This window comes from Sceloporus undulatus, chromosome 1 (genome assembly GCF_019175285.1).
Source record: "Sceloporus undulatus isolate JIND9_A2432 ecotype Alabama chromosome 1, SceUnd_v1.1, whole genome shotgun sequence".
Classification (NCBI taxonomy): domain Eukaryota; kingdom Metazoa; phylum Chordata; class Lepidosauria; order Squamata; family Phrynosomatidae; genus Sceloporus; species Sceloporus undulatus.
Genome location: NC_056522.1, coordinates 215,295,420 through 215,312,811, shown reverse-complemented (window position 1 = coordinate 215,312,811; position 17,392 = coordinate 215,295,420). Strand labels below are relative to the sequence as shown.

The 17,392-nt window shown below is 50.1% G+C and overlaps 1 protein-coding gene across 1 annotated transcript in view; it reads left to right on the top strand.

Moving 5' to 3' along the window:
* LOC121925903 (T-box brain protein 1-like) overlaps positions 1–17,392 on the top strand; it is a 39,848-nt gene that overhangs the window by 14,323 nt on the left and 8,133 nt on the right. Inside the window, 3 exon segments of the mRNA XM_042458469.1 lie at positions 659–780; positions 2,087–2,245; positions 4,710–4,771. Coding sequence (XP_042314403.1) covers positions 659–780; positions 2,087–2,245; positions 4,710–4,771 — 343 coding nt within the window.

Genomic DNA, 17,392 nt, shown 5'->3' with positions numbered 1-17,392 from the left:
ACTGATCGTTCCTCCGGGGCTCAACTCCAGAGGAGTTTGGGATGGTGGTCCATTTTGTCTGGTCTTTGCAAGGTTGCGCGGAAGGGGGGGGGGCTCAGCATCCATCCTCTGGTCTTGGAGGATCAGGGAGGATGGATGGATGGATGGATGGGCAGATAGGTGAATAGATAGGAGGAAAGATGGATGATAGGAGGCGAGAGACGAGTAGATAGACAGAGATTATGATGGATGGTAGTAGTGATAGATAGATAGATAGATGATGATAGGATAGGGACAGACGAATAGATATGTGGTAGGTGGATCGTAGGAGGATCGAATGGGATGGATGGATGGACGGACGGACGGACGGTGCGGATGCTTTTCCTACGTTTTCTCTGCCGGGCTTGGAAGGGGCTTCTAGGTCGGGCGGGGGAGGGTGTGTTATGGGGTTATGGGATTGTATGTGGATTTTGTAACTTGTAAGCCGCCTCGATTTTCATTGATAGAGAGAGGCAGGGTATAAATACAAGTTCTATGTATTATTTATTATTAGGGGTTTCTGGCCGCCCTCCTGCCGCCTGGCCTTTCTTCCTTGTGGTTCCCACAGGCGTGGCGGGGATGCCGTTGTGACTATGTGTGTGTTGTCTGTTGTGTGTGTCCGTGCCTGTCCCCTCTGCAGGCAACCGGGTCTACATGCACCCGGACTCGCCCAACACGGGAGCCCACTGGATGCGGCAGGAGATCTCCTTCGGGAAGCTGAAGCTCACCAACAACAAAGGCGCCTCCAACAACAACGGACAGGTCAGTCGGGTGGATGGGTGTGTGGGTGTGCCCCAGCCCTCCTTCGGGTCCGATCCAGGCCGGGGGGGGGATTCAGTTCCCAGCCCTTTGGCTTCAGTTCCCAGCCGGAAATCCCCCCCCCCCAAAAAAAACACCATCTCCGCGGAGCCCAATCCTGGCACCTGGCCCTTCTTTTGCAAAAGAAACACCATAGATCTGGTTTTCTCTTTAAAATTAAAATGTGACTGGACTCCTCCTGACACGTTTTCAAATATGCATGTGTGCGTGCGTGTGCATATGTGTGCATATATTCATTTCCATTTTATTTCTACCCATTGTTGGGTTCATTTTATTTATATTTATTTATAGGTATGTGTGTTTGTGTATACTCATTTTATGTTCCTTTTATTTCGACCTGTCATTAGGTACACTTTATTGACATCTATTTATATGTATGTCCACGCAAGCTCCTGTGTGTGTTCATATTATTTTCATTTTATGTTCATTTTATTTCCACCTCTCATTAGGTTTCCTTTTATGAAACCATGTGTGCATGTGTGTACATATACTGTATATATATTCCTTTTATTTTCGTGTTATTTTTTTTCATTTCTCCTGTGTGTATGTGTGTGTGTGTGTGTGTACATATTATTTTCATGTTATGTTCTTTTCATTTTCCCTATTGGGTTCATTTTATTGATATGTATTTATACGCATATGCGTGTGTGTGTGTGTGTGTGTGTGTGTGTGTGTATGCAGGTTTCTGTGTGTAGATACACACACATACACAAATAAATATCAATAAAATGAACCCCCAAAGAAATAAATTCTGGGAGTGAACCCTGGACCAGTTGCAAGAAGACGGCAGCTGTACCGGGGAGAACAAAGGAGGATGGATGGATGGAAATAGATAGATAGATAGATAGATAGATAGATGATAGATAGATCCTGCGTTCCTCCCTGAGAAGGGCGTGGGATTCCTACCCGGTAGACCAGGACCCCCAGAGGAAGGAGAGCCCCCGCCCCAATATCCTCTTTTCCTCTTCCCTTCCTTATTATTTACTTATTTACTTATTTAATTTCAATCCCACCTTTCTCCCCAAAGGGACCCAAGGCGGCTCACAATAACAACTCTAAAAACAGCGTGCCATAAAACAATTAAAACGTCAGCTAAAAATAATTAAAAAACCCCAATACGCATCCCCTATGAAACCCACCCACCTCTCATGAGTTTCTAGGCATGGGCAGCCTTCTTCTCCTGACTCTTGGCCCCAGGCAACCAACCTCCTTGTCCTTGTCTCTCTTGTGTCTCTCCTGCCTTGGCCAGATGGTGGTCCTCCAGTCCCTGCACAAGTACCAGCCTCGCCTCCACGTGGTGGAAGTCAACGAGGACGGCACCGAGGACTCCAGCCAGCCCGGCCGCGTCCAGACCTTCACCTTCCCGGAGACCCAGTTCATCGCCGTCACCGCCTACCAGAACACAGATGTAAAGCCCCCTCGCCTTCGGGGAACCCAAGGGGCAGGCAGGGATGGAGGGGTGGAGGGATGGGGGGCCAGGGCAGGGAAGGGAAGGGACAAAGGAGGGCCAGCCACCGCAAAAGGGAGGACAGTCAAGGGAAATATGCAGGACAAATAAGCTTGGAAAAACCATTCCTAGAAACATTACCTGCATCCTTCTAAATCAGTGGTTCTCAACCTTTCGGCCTCGTTTTGGACTTCAGTTCCCAGAAGTCCCAGCCATACACTCATTGTTCAGGAATTCTAGGAGTCGAAGTCTCAAAAATCTAGAGCACCAAAGGTTAAGAACCACTGTTACACTTTGGCCTTCCAGGTGTTTGAAAGACTTCAGCTCCCATTTCTGGGGATTCTGGGAGATGAAGTCTCTTAAACATCTGGAAGGCCAAAGTCTGGTCTTGGAGGACCTTGTGGCATTCCTCCTGGACAAAAGGTTGAAATGGAGGACAGGTCCTGAAAAAAGACCTAGGCTGGTCACCTTGAGGATTGGGCCCAGCTGGCTCCGGGATCAGGCATCTTGATCGCTCCAAATCTGGCTCAGGAATGGCGGGACAAGATGTTGCTTAAGGTTTGGGGTTTTCTTTAAAGTCTCCTTACACCCCCCACCCCCTTGGTGTAGTCGTTTGAGCCTCGGGTTAAGACTCTGGAGACCAGAGTTCGAATTCGGGCTTGGCCATGGAAAGCCGCTAGGTGGCTTTGAGCAAATCACACTCTCTCAGCCTCAGAGGATGGCAGTGGCAAACCTCCTCTGAAGAGCTCTTGCCAAGAAAAGCCCAGGATAGGGTCGCCATAAGGGTCGGAAACGACTTAAAGGCACACAACAACAACAACAACGAAGTATTGATGCAATTGGCTAAATAAAAGCAGAGAAAACTGTTGCACTGTGTGAGATGTCAGGCTTTATGGGGCAAATGTCGGCATCTTTACCCTAGAGGAAGGCCCATTGGATTCAGTGCAAAGGCGCCTCGGAATAGGTGCGGTGTGGAATGAATGACACCCTTGCAGACTGATTTTAAAAATTGCAAGGGCAATATTACGCCTATCTACTCAAAGGTAAATCCCATTAAACCAAGGATGCAGAGGAAATCTTATAAATCAATAACATTGGCATTCAATTGGCTTGATATTCAATTTATGTAATGGTTGACACTCCATTCATGGTGAGGAGAACTTCAGGCCTGAGAAATCCACTCCGGTTATTTTGGCTGGAGCCCGGTGGCAATTTTAAATTTACAAGCAAGAGTTTCGGGGTCACTTCGAATGAGTTTAGGACCCGGGAGCATAAAAACCCGCTGGGTGACCTTGGGCAAGTCACACTCTCTCAGCCTCAGGGGAAAGCCATGCAAACCTCGGCTGAACAAATCAAGAAAACACACGATAAGTTCACCTTAGGGTCGGCATTAGTCAGAAATGATTTGAAGATACCCAACAACAACAACAACAACAACAACAAATGTCCTAATGCCGCTAGATAGACTTTCTAGTCACCCCGATCTTAAATCTTTCTCCATTTCATCTGGCGCCTGACAGAACTGAGATCTTATAGATAAAGAAGCAGAAAAAGTATACACACACACACACACACACACACACACACACAGATTATATATTTTCTGGCTGCGCAAGGGGACTTGATAACTATTTCGGCAGAAGGAAAGGAAAGGCGGCGTGTTGCGTAGTTGAAACGACTGCCTTTGACATATTATCAGAAATTAAATAATATTAACCCATCGCGGTAAAGAAATCCGCGGAGAAGCCTAAAGCTACTGGCAGATTTCTAGGAAACCTATTCTGGGGAAGCCGCGTTGACCATGCAGCAAAAGACAACAAAACACAGCATCCACAAAAGAGCGATCCCTTTCGTTCTGCCCTAAAAGATGGGAGAGGATTTCTAAACCTTTCCCGGTTCCTAATCCCTTTTTCGTAGAGAAGAGTGTGTGGTGTGTGGATGGATGGATGGATGGATGGATGGATGAAGTCTCTCTGTGTGTGATCTATAGTCAATGTTTTTTTTATTGCGTTTTCTTGCTGTTGTTTGGATCCCATTCCTTGGAAAGAGAAGAACTTCCAAAGTGGAATGGCATAGCAACACCAAAAACAACTATTATTATGATGGTGCCATTTCACTTTGGAAGTTCTTAATAATGATGATTATGATGATTGTTATTAAGAACTTCCAAAGTTAAATGGCATCATCCTAATATTAGTTTTTTTGTTGTTGCTATGGAAGTTCTTAAGTTCTTTGGAAGTTCTTAATAATAATAATAATAATAATAATATGAATGTTATTAAGAACTTTCAAAGTGGGCTCATCATAATAATAGTTGTTGTTGTTGTTGTAATTATTATTATTCCTTCCCGCAGCAGAACGTGTTTGCCTTCCCTAGGAGGCATGGCATCTGACCCTTTCCCCCTTTCCTCTCCCCTTTTCCCAGATCACCCAGCTCAAGATAGATCACAACCCCTTCGCCAAAGGCTTCCGAGACAACTATGACACGTAAGTCAGGCTGACAACTCCTTGCCTTTCTTCTTCTGCTGCTTCTCTCTTGAAATGTTGGGGGGGGGGACTTTGGCTTCCCGGGAAAGGAAAGTGGCCCCCTGAAGGTGGTGGCCTCAAGAGGAAGCCATGGGGGGCTCCTCTGGTGTTTCTTTTTCTGGGTGGGGTGGCCTGATCTAACAGGAGGTGCCACTTGGATGAGTGGACTGAGCAGCCCCTGGCAAAGGTGCCCCTTGCTTGGTAGGTCAATAGAGGCCCCGAAAAGACATGGGCACATGCATACACACAGTGTTGGCCTCTCCCCCCAGGTTTATATAGCCACTTGTGTTCAGCCCCGAGTAGGATTTGCCCAGCTAGCCTTGTGGAAGAGATTGCTAAAACACCAGGACATGGTGGTGGTGGTGGGAAGTGGAAACCATCCCAATTGCTTTGGGAGTAAGAGAGGAATATCTGTCAATATACCTGCCTAGCTCTTGTCTCTAAGGCGCCCGAAGGTAGTTTGGGATTTTATACTGAAGTAGTTACATATGTTTTGTTTTGTTGTAAAGCGCCACGTACATCAACAGCACTAGATAAACAGCAGCAGCAGCAGCAGCAGCAGCAGCTTCATTGATATACCGCTTCATACTGAACTAAGCAGTTTCTGAGCGGTTTACAACTGTAAGCTAATTGCTCCCAACAAGCTGGTAGTAGTAGTAGAAGAAATAATAATAATAATAATAACAACAACAACAACAACAACAACAACCCCCACGGGGAGAAAAACCAACCCAGTTTTATATTCACAACAGCCCTGCGAGGTGGGCCAAGCAGGGAGATCAGGGAGGTTTTCCTGGCTGACCCGAAAAGCAGTTCAGGTGTCTCCGGGTCCCCCTCTTCTCTCTTGGTACCCGACTCTGGAAACTTATCCAGGATTGAGGCAAATGGGTTTGGAGTATTAGGATACCTCTTGTTACATAAAGTTAGATCAAGTAATAATATTAATACATAAAATAATAATAACATAATTGCTATGGCTGGAGTCCTCTTAAGCCCCCTTTCTGTGGAAGTAAACACACTTAGAGGGGCCTCCTGATACAAAGCGGTTTCGAAGCGGTGGAGAACTGGGTGGCCCTCCCAATGTGACTGGACTCCATAGTCCTGGACAGGTCCATCATACACGGCCAAGAGCTAGGACGGTGATGAGGATGATGAGAGTTGCAGTAATGGAACAAAAGGAGACAAAGTCCCGCATGCTGTGTGAGGAACCCCCTTTTTTTTAATTTCTTAAAAATACATTCATTTAAAAGGTTTTTGGGCCATCAGGCAGCACTGCAGGACTGTGCCTCTTTCTATTCCCCTCCTGTCAATACGCGCTTTCTAGTTTTTTGCTCCGTTCCTGAGAATGGCAGTAATGTCAGGGCGAGCAGCAGATGTCCTCGCCGCAAAGGAGGGCCTTCAAGAAAAAGGGAGGACCTTACGACATAATAGCCAGAATCACTAGGTATAAATGTCAATGCAGGCTTCCTAATCCTGCTCCCAATGGAGGACATTTTGGAATTCCTCTTGGGCAGAAGGCTGAAATGTAGGACAGCTCCTGGCAAAGGAGGGCCACCTCTATGTAAGGTAACCCGCTTCGAGATCAGGCCATATAAAGAAATACATCTGGAGGCATCAACATATTTTAAAGCCAGAGGGTGTGATAGTCCTTCTGCTTTGCTTCTGATGGTCCTCAGTGGCTGGAAAGTGAGGAGACACTGCGCTGAGCAATCTCTTGTAGGCATGGTTTAACTGGGTTTAGTTACCGATTGATTCAGTAGCCAACGACTAGTTTAATAAGTCAGCTCTCACTTCTGGAGACCAGGGTTCAAACCCCGGCTCAGCCATAGAAACCCACTGGGTGACCTTGGGCAAGTCACACACTCTCAGCCTCAGAGGATGGAAATAGAAAGCCCTCCAGAAGAAATTTGCCAAGGATAATAGGATCACCTTAGGGTCGCCATAAGTCGGGAAAAGCAATAACAACAATTGAGGACAACCAACAGGGCTACAGCCACAACCTCTAGCCCTCCTCATCAGCCCCAAATCCCCTCCAAAAAGAGCCCCTAAACTGGTTGAAAACCATGCATTATAGTGAAAACGATTTAAAAAAAAATTAGGCAAGAGGGGCTGCCTGTTTTCTTTGGCTTGGCCAGAACTCCTTAGCACGAAGGGTTGTGTGTAAAGTCCAAGCCTTGCCACTTCTCACAGGACAAAGGCCAGCCCTGGAAAGTAATAAAAACTCAGTCTAGATTTCTTGGAACGACCAATTCTTCCCGACTTTAAATCTGGGCAATACCAACTAGTTCTTGCAAAGCACCTTGGGATTGTTGTTTTATTGTGGGTTTTTCAGGCTATGTGGCCATGTTCTAGAAGAGTTTCTTCCTGACGTTTCGCCAGCATCTGTGGCTGGCATCTTGTGCTGTCTGCTGGCGAAAGGTCAGAAGAAACTCTTCTAGAACATGGCCACATAGCCTGAAAAACCACAAAAAGCTATGGATGCCGGCCATGAAAGTCTTCGACTTTACCTTGGGATTTCTTAGCGTCCCGATGTCAACCCAACGAAGAGATGTATCGGAGAAGCAAAGTGTCCTGGCCCCACACATCAGCCCAGGAAGAAAATCGGGGGCAGTTTCGTGTGCCCCCTTTCTCTGTCCTCCAGTGACCCCCGATGTTTCCAATGCCATAGCTTTTGCTGGTCTCTGTAATAAAGAATTGCTGTTGCTGCTGTTGCAAAACCCATGGCTTTCTCCTGCTGTTACGGCAGGAGGGTGCTGGCCCGATCTCGGGGTCCACCCTTTTTTTCATTCCCATGTGTGGGGGAATTGAGACTGAGGTTTATAGCCTAGCTCTAGAAGCCTGGCAGTTAAGGTACAAGCGCGGTTTGAGCGGTGGACTAGCTGCATCTGCACTGCAGCAATAAGTGCCAGTGCTCGGGGATATATTGTGGCACCAGACTCTTGATAGGAAAGGTTAAATGTCCGCACAAAACTACACACATCCCGGAATTCCATAACATTGAGCCAGGGTAGTTTAGCGGTGGCTAACTGCATTTTTTTTTTACTGGCGCGATGCAGCGGAGGACTTAGAGATCATTCTTTTGGATTCCTGCTGGGCTATGGAAACCCACTGGGCGGGCCTTATGCCAGTCACACACTCTCTCAGCGCCAGAAAATTCCTTAGGTTCCACCATATAAAGGCACACAACAACAACAAATTGCTTGATACCAACTCCGAAGGGTGGTCCAGGGCTCTGGGGCAAAACAGTCGGAGGACAGCCAGTGGCTGTTGTGGGCTTTTCTAAGGGAGGGGAAAAGTCGCCTTAGTCCTTAGGTCCTCCGAAGGAAATGAAGGACACAGTTGGGATTTAAAGCACTGGAAGGGACTCCAAGCTTTGGGTGCTGCCCGGGATGGAGTCTCTTGAGATTATGCAGTTTGGTCCACTTGCCACTTGTAAAAGAGAGGTTGGTAAAAGGGCTGTGGGCCAAATCCAACAGTCCCAAATTGAGTTGGATCCCTTGAAGGAAGGGAGCGTTCAGTCTAAGTGTTCAGTCAGTGGGGGCTCAGCAGTTGGTTTCAGTGGGTCTCTTTCTGGGGATTGAGGCCATAGGTCGAGTGAGAGCCAGGCGGGTGTAGGGAGTGGGCCCGGGTTCCCACCCCCATGGGCCACTGAGTGATCTTGGGCAAGTCACACTCTCTCAGCCCTCAGAGGAAGGCTTTGGCGAACCCTCTCCGACAACTCTTGCCGAGAAAACCCGCTAGGGCGGCCATAAATCAGGGACAACAGCAACAACTGTGGTAGGACGCCTCTGAAGACACTGCAGAGTCTTGGATGGGATATCTGCCGGATTTTGAGGGCCCATTCCTCAACTGTTCCCCCAAAATTATTCTTTATTTATTAAAATACTCTATCCCACCTTGTAGTGTGAGATCTCAAGCAGGGTGTGCAATCTTTTACAACAGATTAAAAGCATAACTTAATTTCAGCGAGGCAAAAACAGAGACAGTTAAAATCGCTTTAAAGGCTACAACCAGCAAAACTAGCAAATAGGAACACTGTTGGAATGTAGACGGACCCATGCAAGCTGCTCCTCGGGCGGCTCCATACGTAAATCGACCTGTAACGAATCCCGAACTCAGGTCCCAACTGGACCAGGTCCTCAGAGGCGGATTAGTTGCTGATCTGGGGAGGGCCTTGCAAAACTACCTACCGGCTCCATTCCCTAGCATCGTAGGCTGCCTTTCAGGGGTGTGCCATTAGAGACTTTTCGGCTGCATTCGCACTGAAGAAACTATCCAGTTGATACCAACTTTAACAGCCGCGCTCAATGGTATGAAATCTGGAGTTTGTAGTTGGGTGAGACATTTAGCCTTCTCTGTCAGAGAGCTCTGGTGCCCCAACAAACTACAGTTCCCCCCAAATTTGAATATCCTCTAGAGGCCAGGGAAGCGATGCCCAGCTGGGCCACGAAAACCCACGGCTCTCAGCCTCAGGGGAAGGCAATGGCAACCTCCTCGAGCAAACCCCCGTGATAGAGTCGCTTTAGGGTCACCATGGGTCAGAAACGACCGTGAGGGCGGCACAAACTGAGCCATGGCAGTTAAAGGTGTCCAAACGGGGTTATTTCTGCAGTGCGGATGCAGCATTCGAGAACAGAATCAAGGGACTATTCGGAGTTAATTAAGCCAGGATTTTATTTTTCCAAAGGGGTGAGTGTGCAAGCATCTGCTCCACCCATAGAACCAAGCCCTGATCTCTATTGGAAGTCGCTTCTTCTTACTCTGCCTGGGGCTTGGACTCCCCTCTAAAGGAAACATTCAGAGCCGGCCCAGAAATGGTCCCCAGAGGACATTGCTAAAGAAAAGCTGAAAACATACACATTTATGCGCATAACAATATAATTCATCCTCCTCTCAAAACGGAGGGAATTTTTGGAATTGTTTTTCCCCGCCTGGAGAGAAGGTTGAAATGTAGGAACGGTCCTGGGAAAGGAGGACGCCTGATCGTAGGTGTTATTTAAAAACCACCAAAACTGTAAGGAATCGTAAAACTCTGGACAGGGAGCGTTTCAGACTCGTTTTCTTGGAGCCTTATTCAAAGGAAGCCTTTTTAAATACACTATATATATCTATTTAAGGGAGGGAGGAACTGGAACGTGGACTTTAGTGAACCTGACATAATCCAATCTTTCCTTGTCTGGGTAGTGTATCAAGCAGATGAGGGACTCAGTTGATTGGATTCTGGGCTCCAAGCCAGGCAGCGGACCCTCTTCCCCTCTGGATCTCCAGGTGCGCTGCCTTGTCTGAAGCTCTAGGCTTCTCTGAGCGGATTTGGCTTTAAAGGGGGGCAGGAATGCTGTCTTTCCCCGAGGGGAGGAGGAGGAGGAAGAAAAGGGGCGGTGGTGGATGGTTTGCACTGTTTTGGGTCCCCTGGATTCCCCCCCCTTTCTTTTTTAAAGAAGTCTCCCAATGTATGTCCCCTTTGCTGGCTAACCAGGAGAGAATGGAAACTTTCCTTGAGTTTGGACTAGACTCTGAGGACCAGGGTTCAAACTTGGCTCGACCATATAAACCGTTGGGAAAGCCACACTGTCTCAGCCTCAGGGGAAGAGCAATGGCAAACACCGCCCCGAAGAATTTTGCCAAGGAAAACCTATGGTATGGCCTTAAGGTGATGATATGCTAATAGCCCCATGGTCATGGCCTTAGGTGAGATTAACATGGCCCCATGATATGGAGGTTATAAACGATATGCTAATGGTCCCATGGTATGGCCTTAGGTGAGATAATACATGGCCCCATGATATGGAGGTAGGTAGGCTAATGGTCCCATGGTATGGCCTTAGGTATGGTAGGCTAATGGCCCCCCTGCTAGGTGTGCCTTGGCTCGCCCTAACCTGCAAGAACGACTTGAAGGGCAACACAATGACAACAAACGAGATAGACTAAAGCCCACATATGCTTCCTCCCCCTCACTCCAACAAGGCCTTCTGAAGTCAGCTGCCCCACTGTGGCTAAGGAAAATATCAAATATCCATTAAAGGCTCAGGGCTGGGGATTAAGGTCAGGGGCAATCCTTAAGATATTGCCATGTTTTCATCAGCGCACAATACTTATTCTTTAGTCCCGGTCCTCTCCTGCTGGTTCCTAAGGGCGATTGGTTAGAGCGAGACCTAGTTGGGCTCAATGGACTTTACTTCCTCGGGGCCCCCTGCGTGACTCCTCAGGCAGTCTAACGTCAAAGGTTACATACTGCCCAGTTTCCTGGATCCCTGGCTTCTGGTTATTTATTTATTTATTCATAAACTATAGTTATATGCACTTTGCCTGCCATGAGTTGCAGGTAGATAATGAGATCCCTATGAGACCAGTCTGGTGCAGTGGCTTGAGAGTTGAACTCCTGGAAACCAGGGTTGGATCCTGGCTCGGCTATGTAAACCCACTTTGGTCGAGTCACACTCTCTCAGCCTCAGAGGGGGAAAAAACCTCTGAAGAAGCCTGCCAAGAAAACCCAAGGATAGGTTCACCATAAGTCGAACATGACTTGAAAGTTTGTACCTCTAGGGAGGAAAGGCAGAAAGAGAGAGGGCGAGAGAGCGTGACTATCGTGGAGTTTTCTTTGGCCGTCGGCTTCCTCTAAGCTGAGAGAGTGTGACTTTCCACCCAGCGCGGTTTCCATGGCTATGGGAGGATTTGAACCGTGGTCTCTCAGATCCTAGACCAACACTCTGGTTCCCAAGGTTTTGCAGAAGAGGAGTTGTACCGCCGGTTCCACTTGTCCTTGGGGCCTTAGGCTGTCACTCCCAAACAGCACCGGCGAGATGTCTTTTTCACCCAGACACTGAAGGATGGGAAGCCTGTCCCTTATTTTACTGACTTTTTAATTCATTTTCGGACTTGATCGCTTGCTTCCCACAGGCAGCCCCCAGCCTACTTACCTTACCCTCCATGAAGGACCCCCCCAGACATCCGAACTATCTCGATAGGAGCTTTTGTACTTAGTTAAAAGTTTAAAAATTTTTTTTTTAATCTTGTGATTCGCCTTGGGTCTCTTTGTGGGATAAAGGCGGCATAAAATGAAATAAATAATGAAATTAAATGTATGCTTGGAGGAGAGAACCTTATAATAAGTCACCCCCCGTCCAATATTCTTATAGCACTTTGCCCAATAATTTTAAAAGGAAGCTTCCCCACCCTCACCCCTTGAAATCCTGTCTCAAGTCGACCCTTCCCATAAAGAAGCCTTTAAAAGAAGCCCAAGAGGAAGACCTTATTTCGGTCGCCCAATTACTGGGGATGAGAGGCGGTTATCAGGCAGCAAAGGGCAACCCCCAAATTGGGAGCCAATGTTCTGCCATCTGGGGGCCTTTTCCCCCCTCCTGTCAAAGTGCTCACTCAAAGAGTCTGGTTGGGGGTCATGGAAAAGCCAAGGGAACTCAGCACATGCTCGACGCCCCCGTCCTTGAGAGCTTGCCTAATCTTGGTGTAGCCCCAAAATAGGACCATCAGATGTTGTTGGGCCTCAACTCGTCCATCCCTGGCACTGATGGGAGCGGGGAGTCCTACCATCAGAGAGGTACAGGTTTCCCATTGGTGGGCCAGGCGGGCTAGATGAGCCATCATGAAGCAAGACCAGGGCTAGATTATTAACCATTAAGCAAGATCAGCAAGGGAAGGGGAGCATCGCCGACATTTTCTGATCTGAGCGAAGACTTTGCACTAGGAAAAAGTAGGAAAACTTTTCAAATAGAACTAAAGTGGAAGTGTACAAACATGGTTTCTGTCTTACTGTAGGTTTGGGTTCCTTTTTACGATTTATTATTGTTTCTATTTCTATTTAAATTTATATATATAGGAAGGGCATCAAAATCCATTAAAGGCTCAGGGCCTCTAAAAAAGGTCTTGATCCAGCCCAGGGTTGAGCTCAGCAGTTTTATTAGGCAAGGGGCACCTATGTCCCCAGCCTGGCCATTTCTTCCTCACAACACCCTGCGAGGAAGGTTGGGCCCAAAGGAGGGACCACCGCACCCTTGGGCTTCCTGGCTAGTTTACAGTGGGCCCACCTGGGGTAGTGGTTTTGGGCCCTAGGATACTGGAGGCCAGGGTTCGAATCCTGGTCCCAGGGTGATCATTTAAACAACCATGAGAGGAAGGACGCCATAGCTTTGGGTTTTTTGACTAGCTTAGCGTGTGCCAACGCGTCGGACTAGAGACCAGGGTTCGAATCCGGGTGGGTGATATTGGGTGGCTTTAGGCAAGTCACACTCTCTCAGCCTCAGGGGATGGCAATGGAGAAAGATTGCCAAGAAGATGATAGGTTTTGGCAAAGTCGGAAAGGGTTTGAAGGCACAAGTCAACCCCCCGGGCTGCGTGTGGGGGCTTGGGGAAGGGGCTGAGGTTGGCCTGTGCCTTGCCCCTCGGACCAGCCCCATTCCTGCCTTCCCTCCCTCTCGCCCTCTCTCCTCTCTCTCTCCTGCTCTCTCTCTCTCTCCGTGGGTCCTTTCCCCTCTTCCTTTCCTCCATCCCCCTCCTTTCCTCCTGCCTGCCAGGATCTACACGGGCTGCGACATGGACCGCCTGACCCCTTCGCCCAGCGACTCTCCTCGCTCGCAGATGGTGCCCGGGGCCCGCATGCCATGGCTGCTGCTGCGGCGGCGGGCTTCCTGCAGGACCAGTTCGTTCCCAACTACGCCAAGTCCCGGGGCTTCCACCACCACCATACCACCACCACCACCACCCCTCGGCCACGGGGACCACGGCAGCAGGATCGGGAGCCACAGGAGGAGCCGGCGGCGCCGGGGGCAGCCTGGGGGCCGGCAGCGGGCCGGAGGGGGCTCCGGCGGCGGCCTGGGACCCGGAGGCGGCCCTCTCCCGAGCGAGGGCTGCCCCACCAGACGGGCTTGCTCTCCCCGCAGCAGGCCGAGGAGCCCGGCGCCCCTTCCCCGCAGCGCTGGTTCGTCCTTCCGGCCAACAACCGCTGGACTTCGGCGCCGCCCGCCGCCTCGGCCTACGACCCCCGCGGGGGAGCTGGCGGGCAACGCGGCCACCCTGCTCTCCTACGCCGCGCCGCCGGGTCAGGGCGCCCCGCTGCAAGCGGCGGCCGGCTGCACGCTCGCCCCTGGGCTACTACCCGGACCCTCGGGATGGGCGCCCGCATCCCCCGCAGTACTGCAACGCCAAGCCCCTCTCCTGCTGGCCAGGCCCGCCGGCCCCCCTCGCCCGCCTGCCCTACCACCTGCCCGGCGGAGGAGGAGGAGGAGGAGAGGAGGAGGGGCAGCAGGGGGCGCCGGAGAGGGGCAAGAGCGGGAGGAGGGCGAGGGCCTGGTCCCCAGGAGAGGTCCCCGCTGGTGGGCGCCCCTCCTCCGGCCCCCGAGGACTCCAAGCCCCCCAAGGACCTCTCCGACTCCGGAGGATCGAGGCGCCCTCCTCCGCCTCCATCAAGTCCATCGACTCCACCGACTCTGGGTTTACGAGCAGCAGCAGCAGCAGCAGCAGCAGCAGCAACAGGCCAAGCGGAGAGATCTCCCCCTCCGCAGCTCCCTCGGCCTCGGCTTCCTCGGCTCGCCCCGAAGGCGCCCCTTCTCCCCTCAGACCGAGCCGGGACCCCTGGCCCCCAGGGGACTGCGACAAAAGCCCTGCGCGCCGCCAAGGACCTCGGGGGCTACTACGGCTCTATGCACAGCTAGAGGGAGGGAGGGGCCACGGACAGGCCACGCCCGCGCCCTCCCCTCCCTGGACCCTCCCCCCAAAGAGCCCGCCCCTGGACCTGACTTCTCTCAAGTGGCCCTGGCTGGACCCTCCCCAAAAGTGGCCCTGACTTTTCGCCCCCAATGGCACTAGCTCCGCCCAAAAGTGGCCCTGGCCCCTCCCCAAATGGCCCTCCCAAAGGCCTCTGGACCCTCCCCCAAGTGGCCCTGGTCTCTCCCCAAAGTGGCCTGGTTTTTTTTGTAGAGCCCTGGCCCCTCCCTGAAAGAGCCCCCCCCCAGAGGCCCTGGCTAGGCTTTGGCAAATGCCTTTCCCTCTGCTCTCCTCCGGTCTCGGAGGCGGATGGGGAGTTGGGCCCAAAGCAGAGCCCCAGGCCCCTGTGACTCCTCCCCCTCTAGGCCAAGGATGGTTAGCCCTCTCCGGATTCAACCTCTCCTCTCCGCCCCCAACTCCCGGGGCCCAAGCCCTAATGCAACAGTAGTCATCCAGGTTGACATTGCCAGGGAACACTGGGATTTCTAGTTGAGCTGTGGCCCCACAGCTGCTGACAGAGAAGGCCCCTGTCTCTCCCAAACTATAATCCCAGAATTCCATAGCATTGAGCCAGAGCAAGTTTTAAAGTGGGGCAATCTGGATGATTCCCTGCAGTGTAGACACAGCAGGAGGATCCCTGGCCTCATCTTGCCAGTAGAACTAGAGCAGGTCGAATACTGGCGATTTCTTAGTACGGACACTAGCAGTCCCCCAAGGAACAGAAACCATCCAGTCTGAGACCCCTTTAACCGCCCTGGCTCAGGGCTAGGGAGCAGGGAATTGTGGTGGATTGTGGCCCTACAGCTCTCTGACAGAGAAGGCTCAATGTCCTCCCAGAACTAACCACACCAGAATGTCCCTAACATTCAGCCAGGGCAGCGAAAGCGTCTCAAAGCGGATCCTTTCTGCAGTGTGTTTTGGACCTGTGTGTGGAGGACATTTTGCTTCCTAAGACAATCCTTAGACAAGAAGGGACTTCTGTTGTCCCCTCCAAGGCTGAAGGTCTCCTCTCCCTAGCAGCGAAAAGAAGTGACAGCATGCGAAACAATCCAACTTCTGGCCTCTTCCTAATCCCAGATTCCCATGGTAGCTTGAAGCAGTGACCCCCCCCCAACCTTGCCCCATGGGGCCTGGAGATGTGGCTTGAAAAGGTGCCATCACCCCACAGGCCTCCCTTTAAATGCAGTCCGACCTCTCTGGCCCTTGGCAAGCCTTCAGCCCTTGGCCTGTTTCCTCGGGAGCCTCAGCGGAGGAGCTTACTCCCAGGTAAGTAGGGGAAAAACCCTTAAAACAGTTTCCCAGGGAATGGAGATCCGGTGACTACTCTGTGTTTATTGCTTTTGAACGTCAGACTGCAATCCGATCCCTCCTTACCTGGAAGGAAACCTCACTGGGACCAATGGGGTTGACTTTCTGTACACCTAGAGATGGCTCCCTTTTCCTAGCTATGTGCAAATATGCCTCTCCAAGCACTCTATTTTTTTAGTATTCTGACCAAGGTTATATAGTAACTTCTTTTTTCAAAAGGGTCATTGGTTCTTTCCCAAAGGGCTGACTACAAACCCCCAAAAGGAAACCAAAAGTTAGTTCAGATTCACTGAACAGCCTGCTAGTAACCCTTTTGTGAAATGTTTGGTTTTAATGCTAGTGTAAGATTCCAATCTTAACTCACATTTAACCAACATTAAACCTGATGACCCCAATAGGGCTTATGTCTGACATGTTTCGGATCGTGTACCTTGGTGCAGAGACGGGTTTCGGAGGTCCGAAACACACTGCAGAGAAGTAATCCAGGTTGAGACCGCTTTAACTGCCCTGGCTCGTGTGTGTGTGTGTGGGGGGGGGATCCTGGGAATAGATTTGTTGTGGCACCAGAGATCTTATGAAGAGAGAACTAAATGTCTTCCAATGTACAGCTCTCCCCGAATTTCTGTTAAAGAGGTGTCACACTGGTGTTATTCTGCCTTGTGTGGACGCAGCCCGAGTCCCACTGAGCTTCGCGTTAAGGGTGGCTTTGGGGCCAATGCTGCCAAAGTCCTACACGCCTTCAGGTCTCATTGACTTCAATAGGAGGCGACTTGAAAGGACTGAGGCTTAAGGTGTGCAATTTGCTTTTCTCGGTGGAGTTTCTTTTCAGGTATAGTTTTAAAAAGTCATATTTCTTAGCCATATTTTCTTAGCCAGGAAGAGATCCGGAACCCAACCCTTTTCCGGAAGACTTGTTTTAAAAATGTAAGTGAATCTTGTCTGGGATCAATACGAATTACCGCCGGTGGGTGCATAGGGATTAAATCTGAAATCTCAAGTGATTTCGAATCCCTTTTTGGTAGCCAAAGGGGGTAAATCTAGCGCCCTGTATCAGAACTGACTTCACATCCAATTTTTTAAATAGGTGGGCATTGTTTTCAGGCTGTAGTCTTGCAGTTTCATCGGATCCGACACGCTTTATAGAGAAGTAAAACACATACATTTCCAGATGGTGACATAATTCAGATTTTTCCCCAGCCCTCGTTTTTTGTGGGGCCGCAGATTGAGAAGGGCCAAAATTTAGACGTCGCTAAATAAAAAGCAATTCAATAAACCCAATAACAACAACAACAACAACAACCGGATTACTTCTGCAGGTGGTTGCAGCCTCCGTGTCACTGCGTGGAAAGGGACGTGGCCAATGTAGAAAAATGTAGAAAAGGCATTAAAACAGTTTTCCAGGGAATGGAGATCCAGCGACTCCCATGTTTACTACAACTCTGCATTTCAGGCTGAAATCTGATTCCTCCTTCCTGGAAATCAGGGTTATTTACAAGTCCAGTTTTATTTACGTTAGCCGACCAGGCTTTTGTATCCAACCACAAACAACCCATGCCA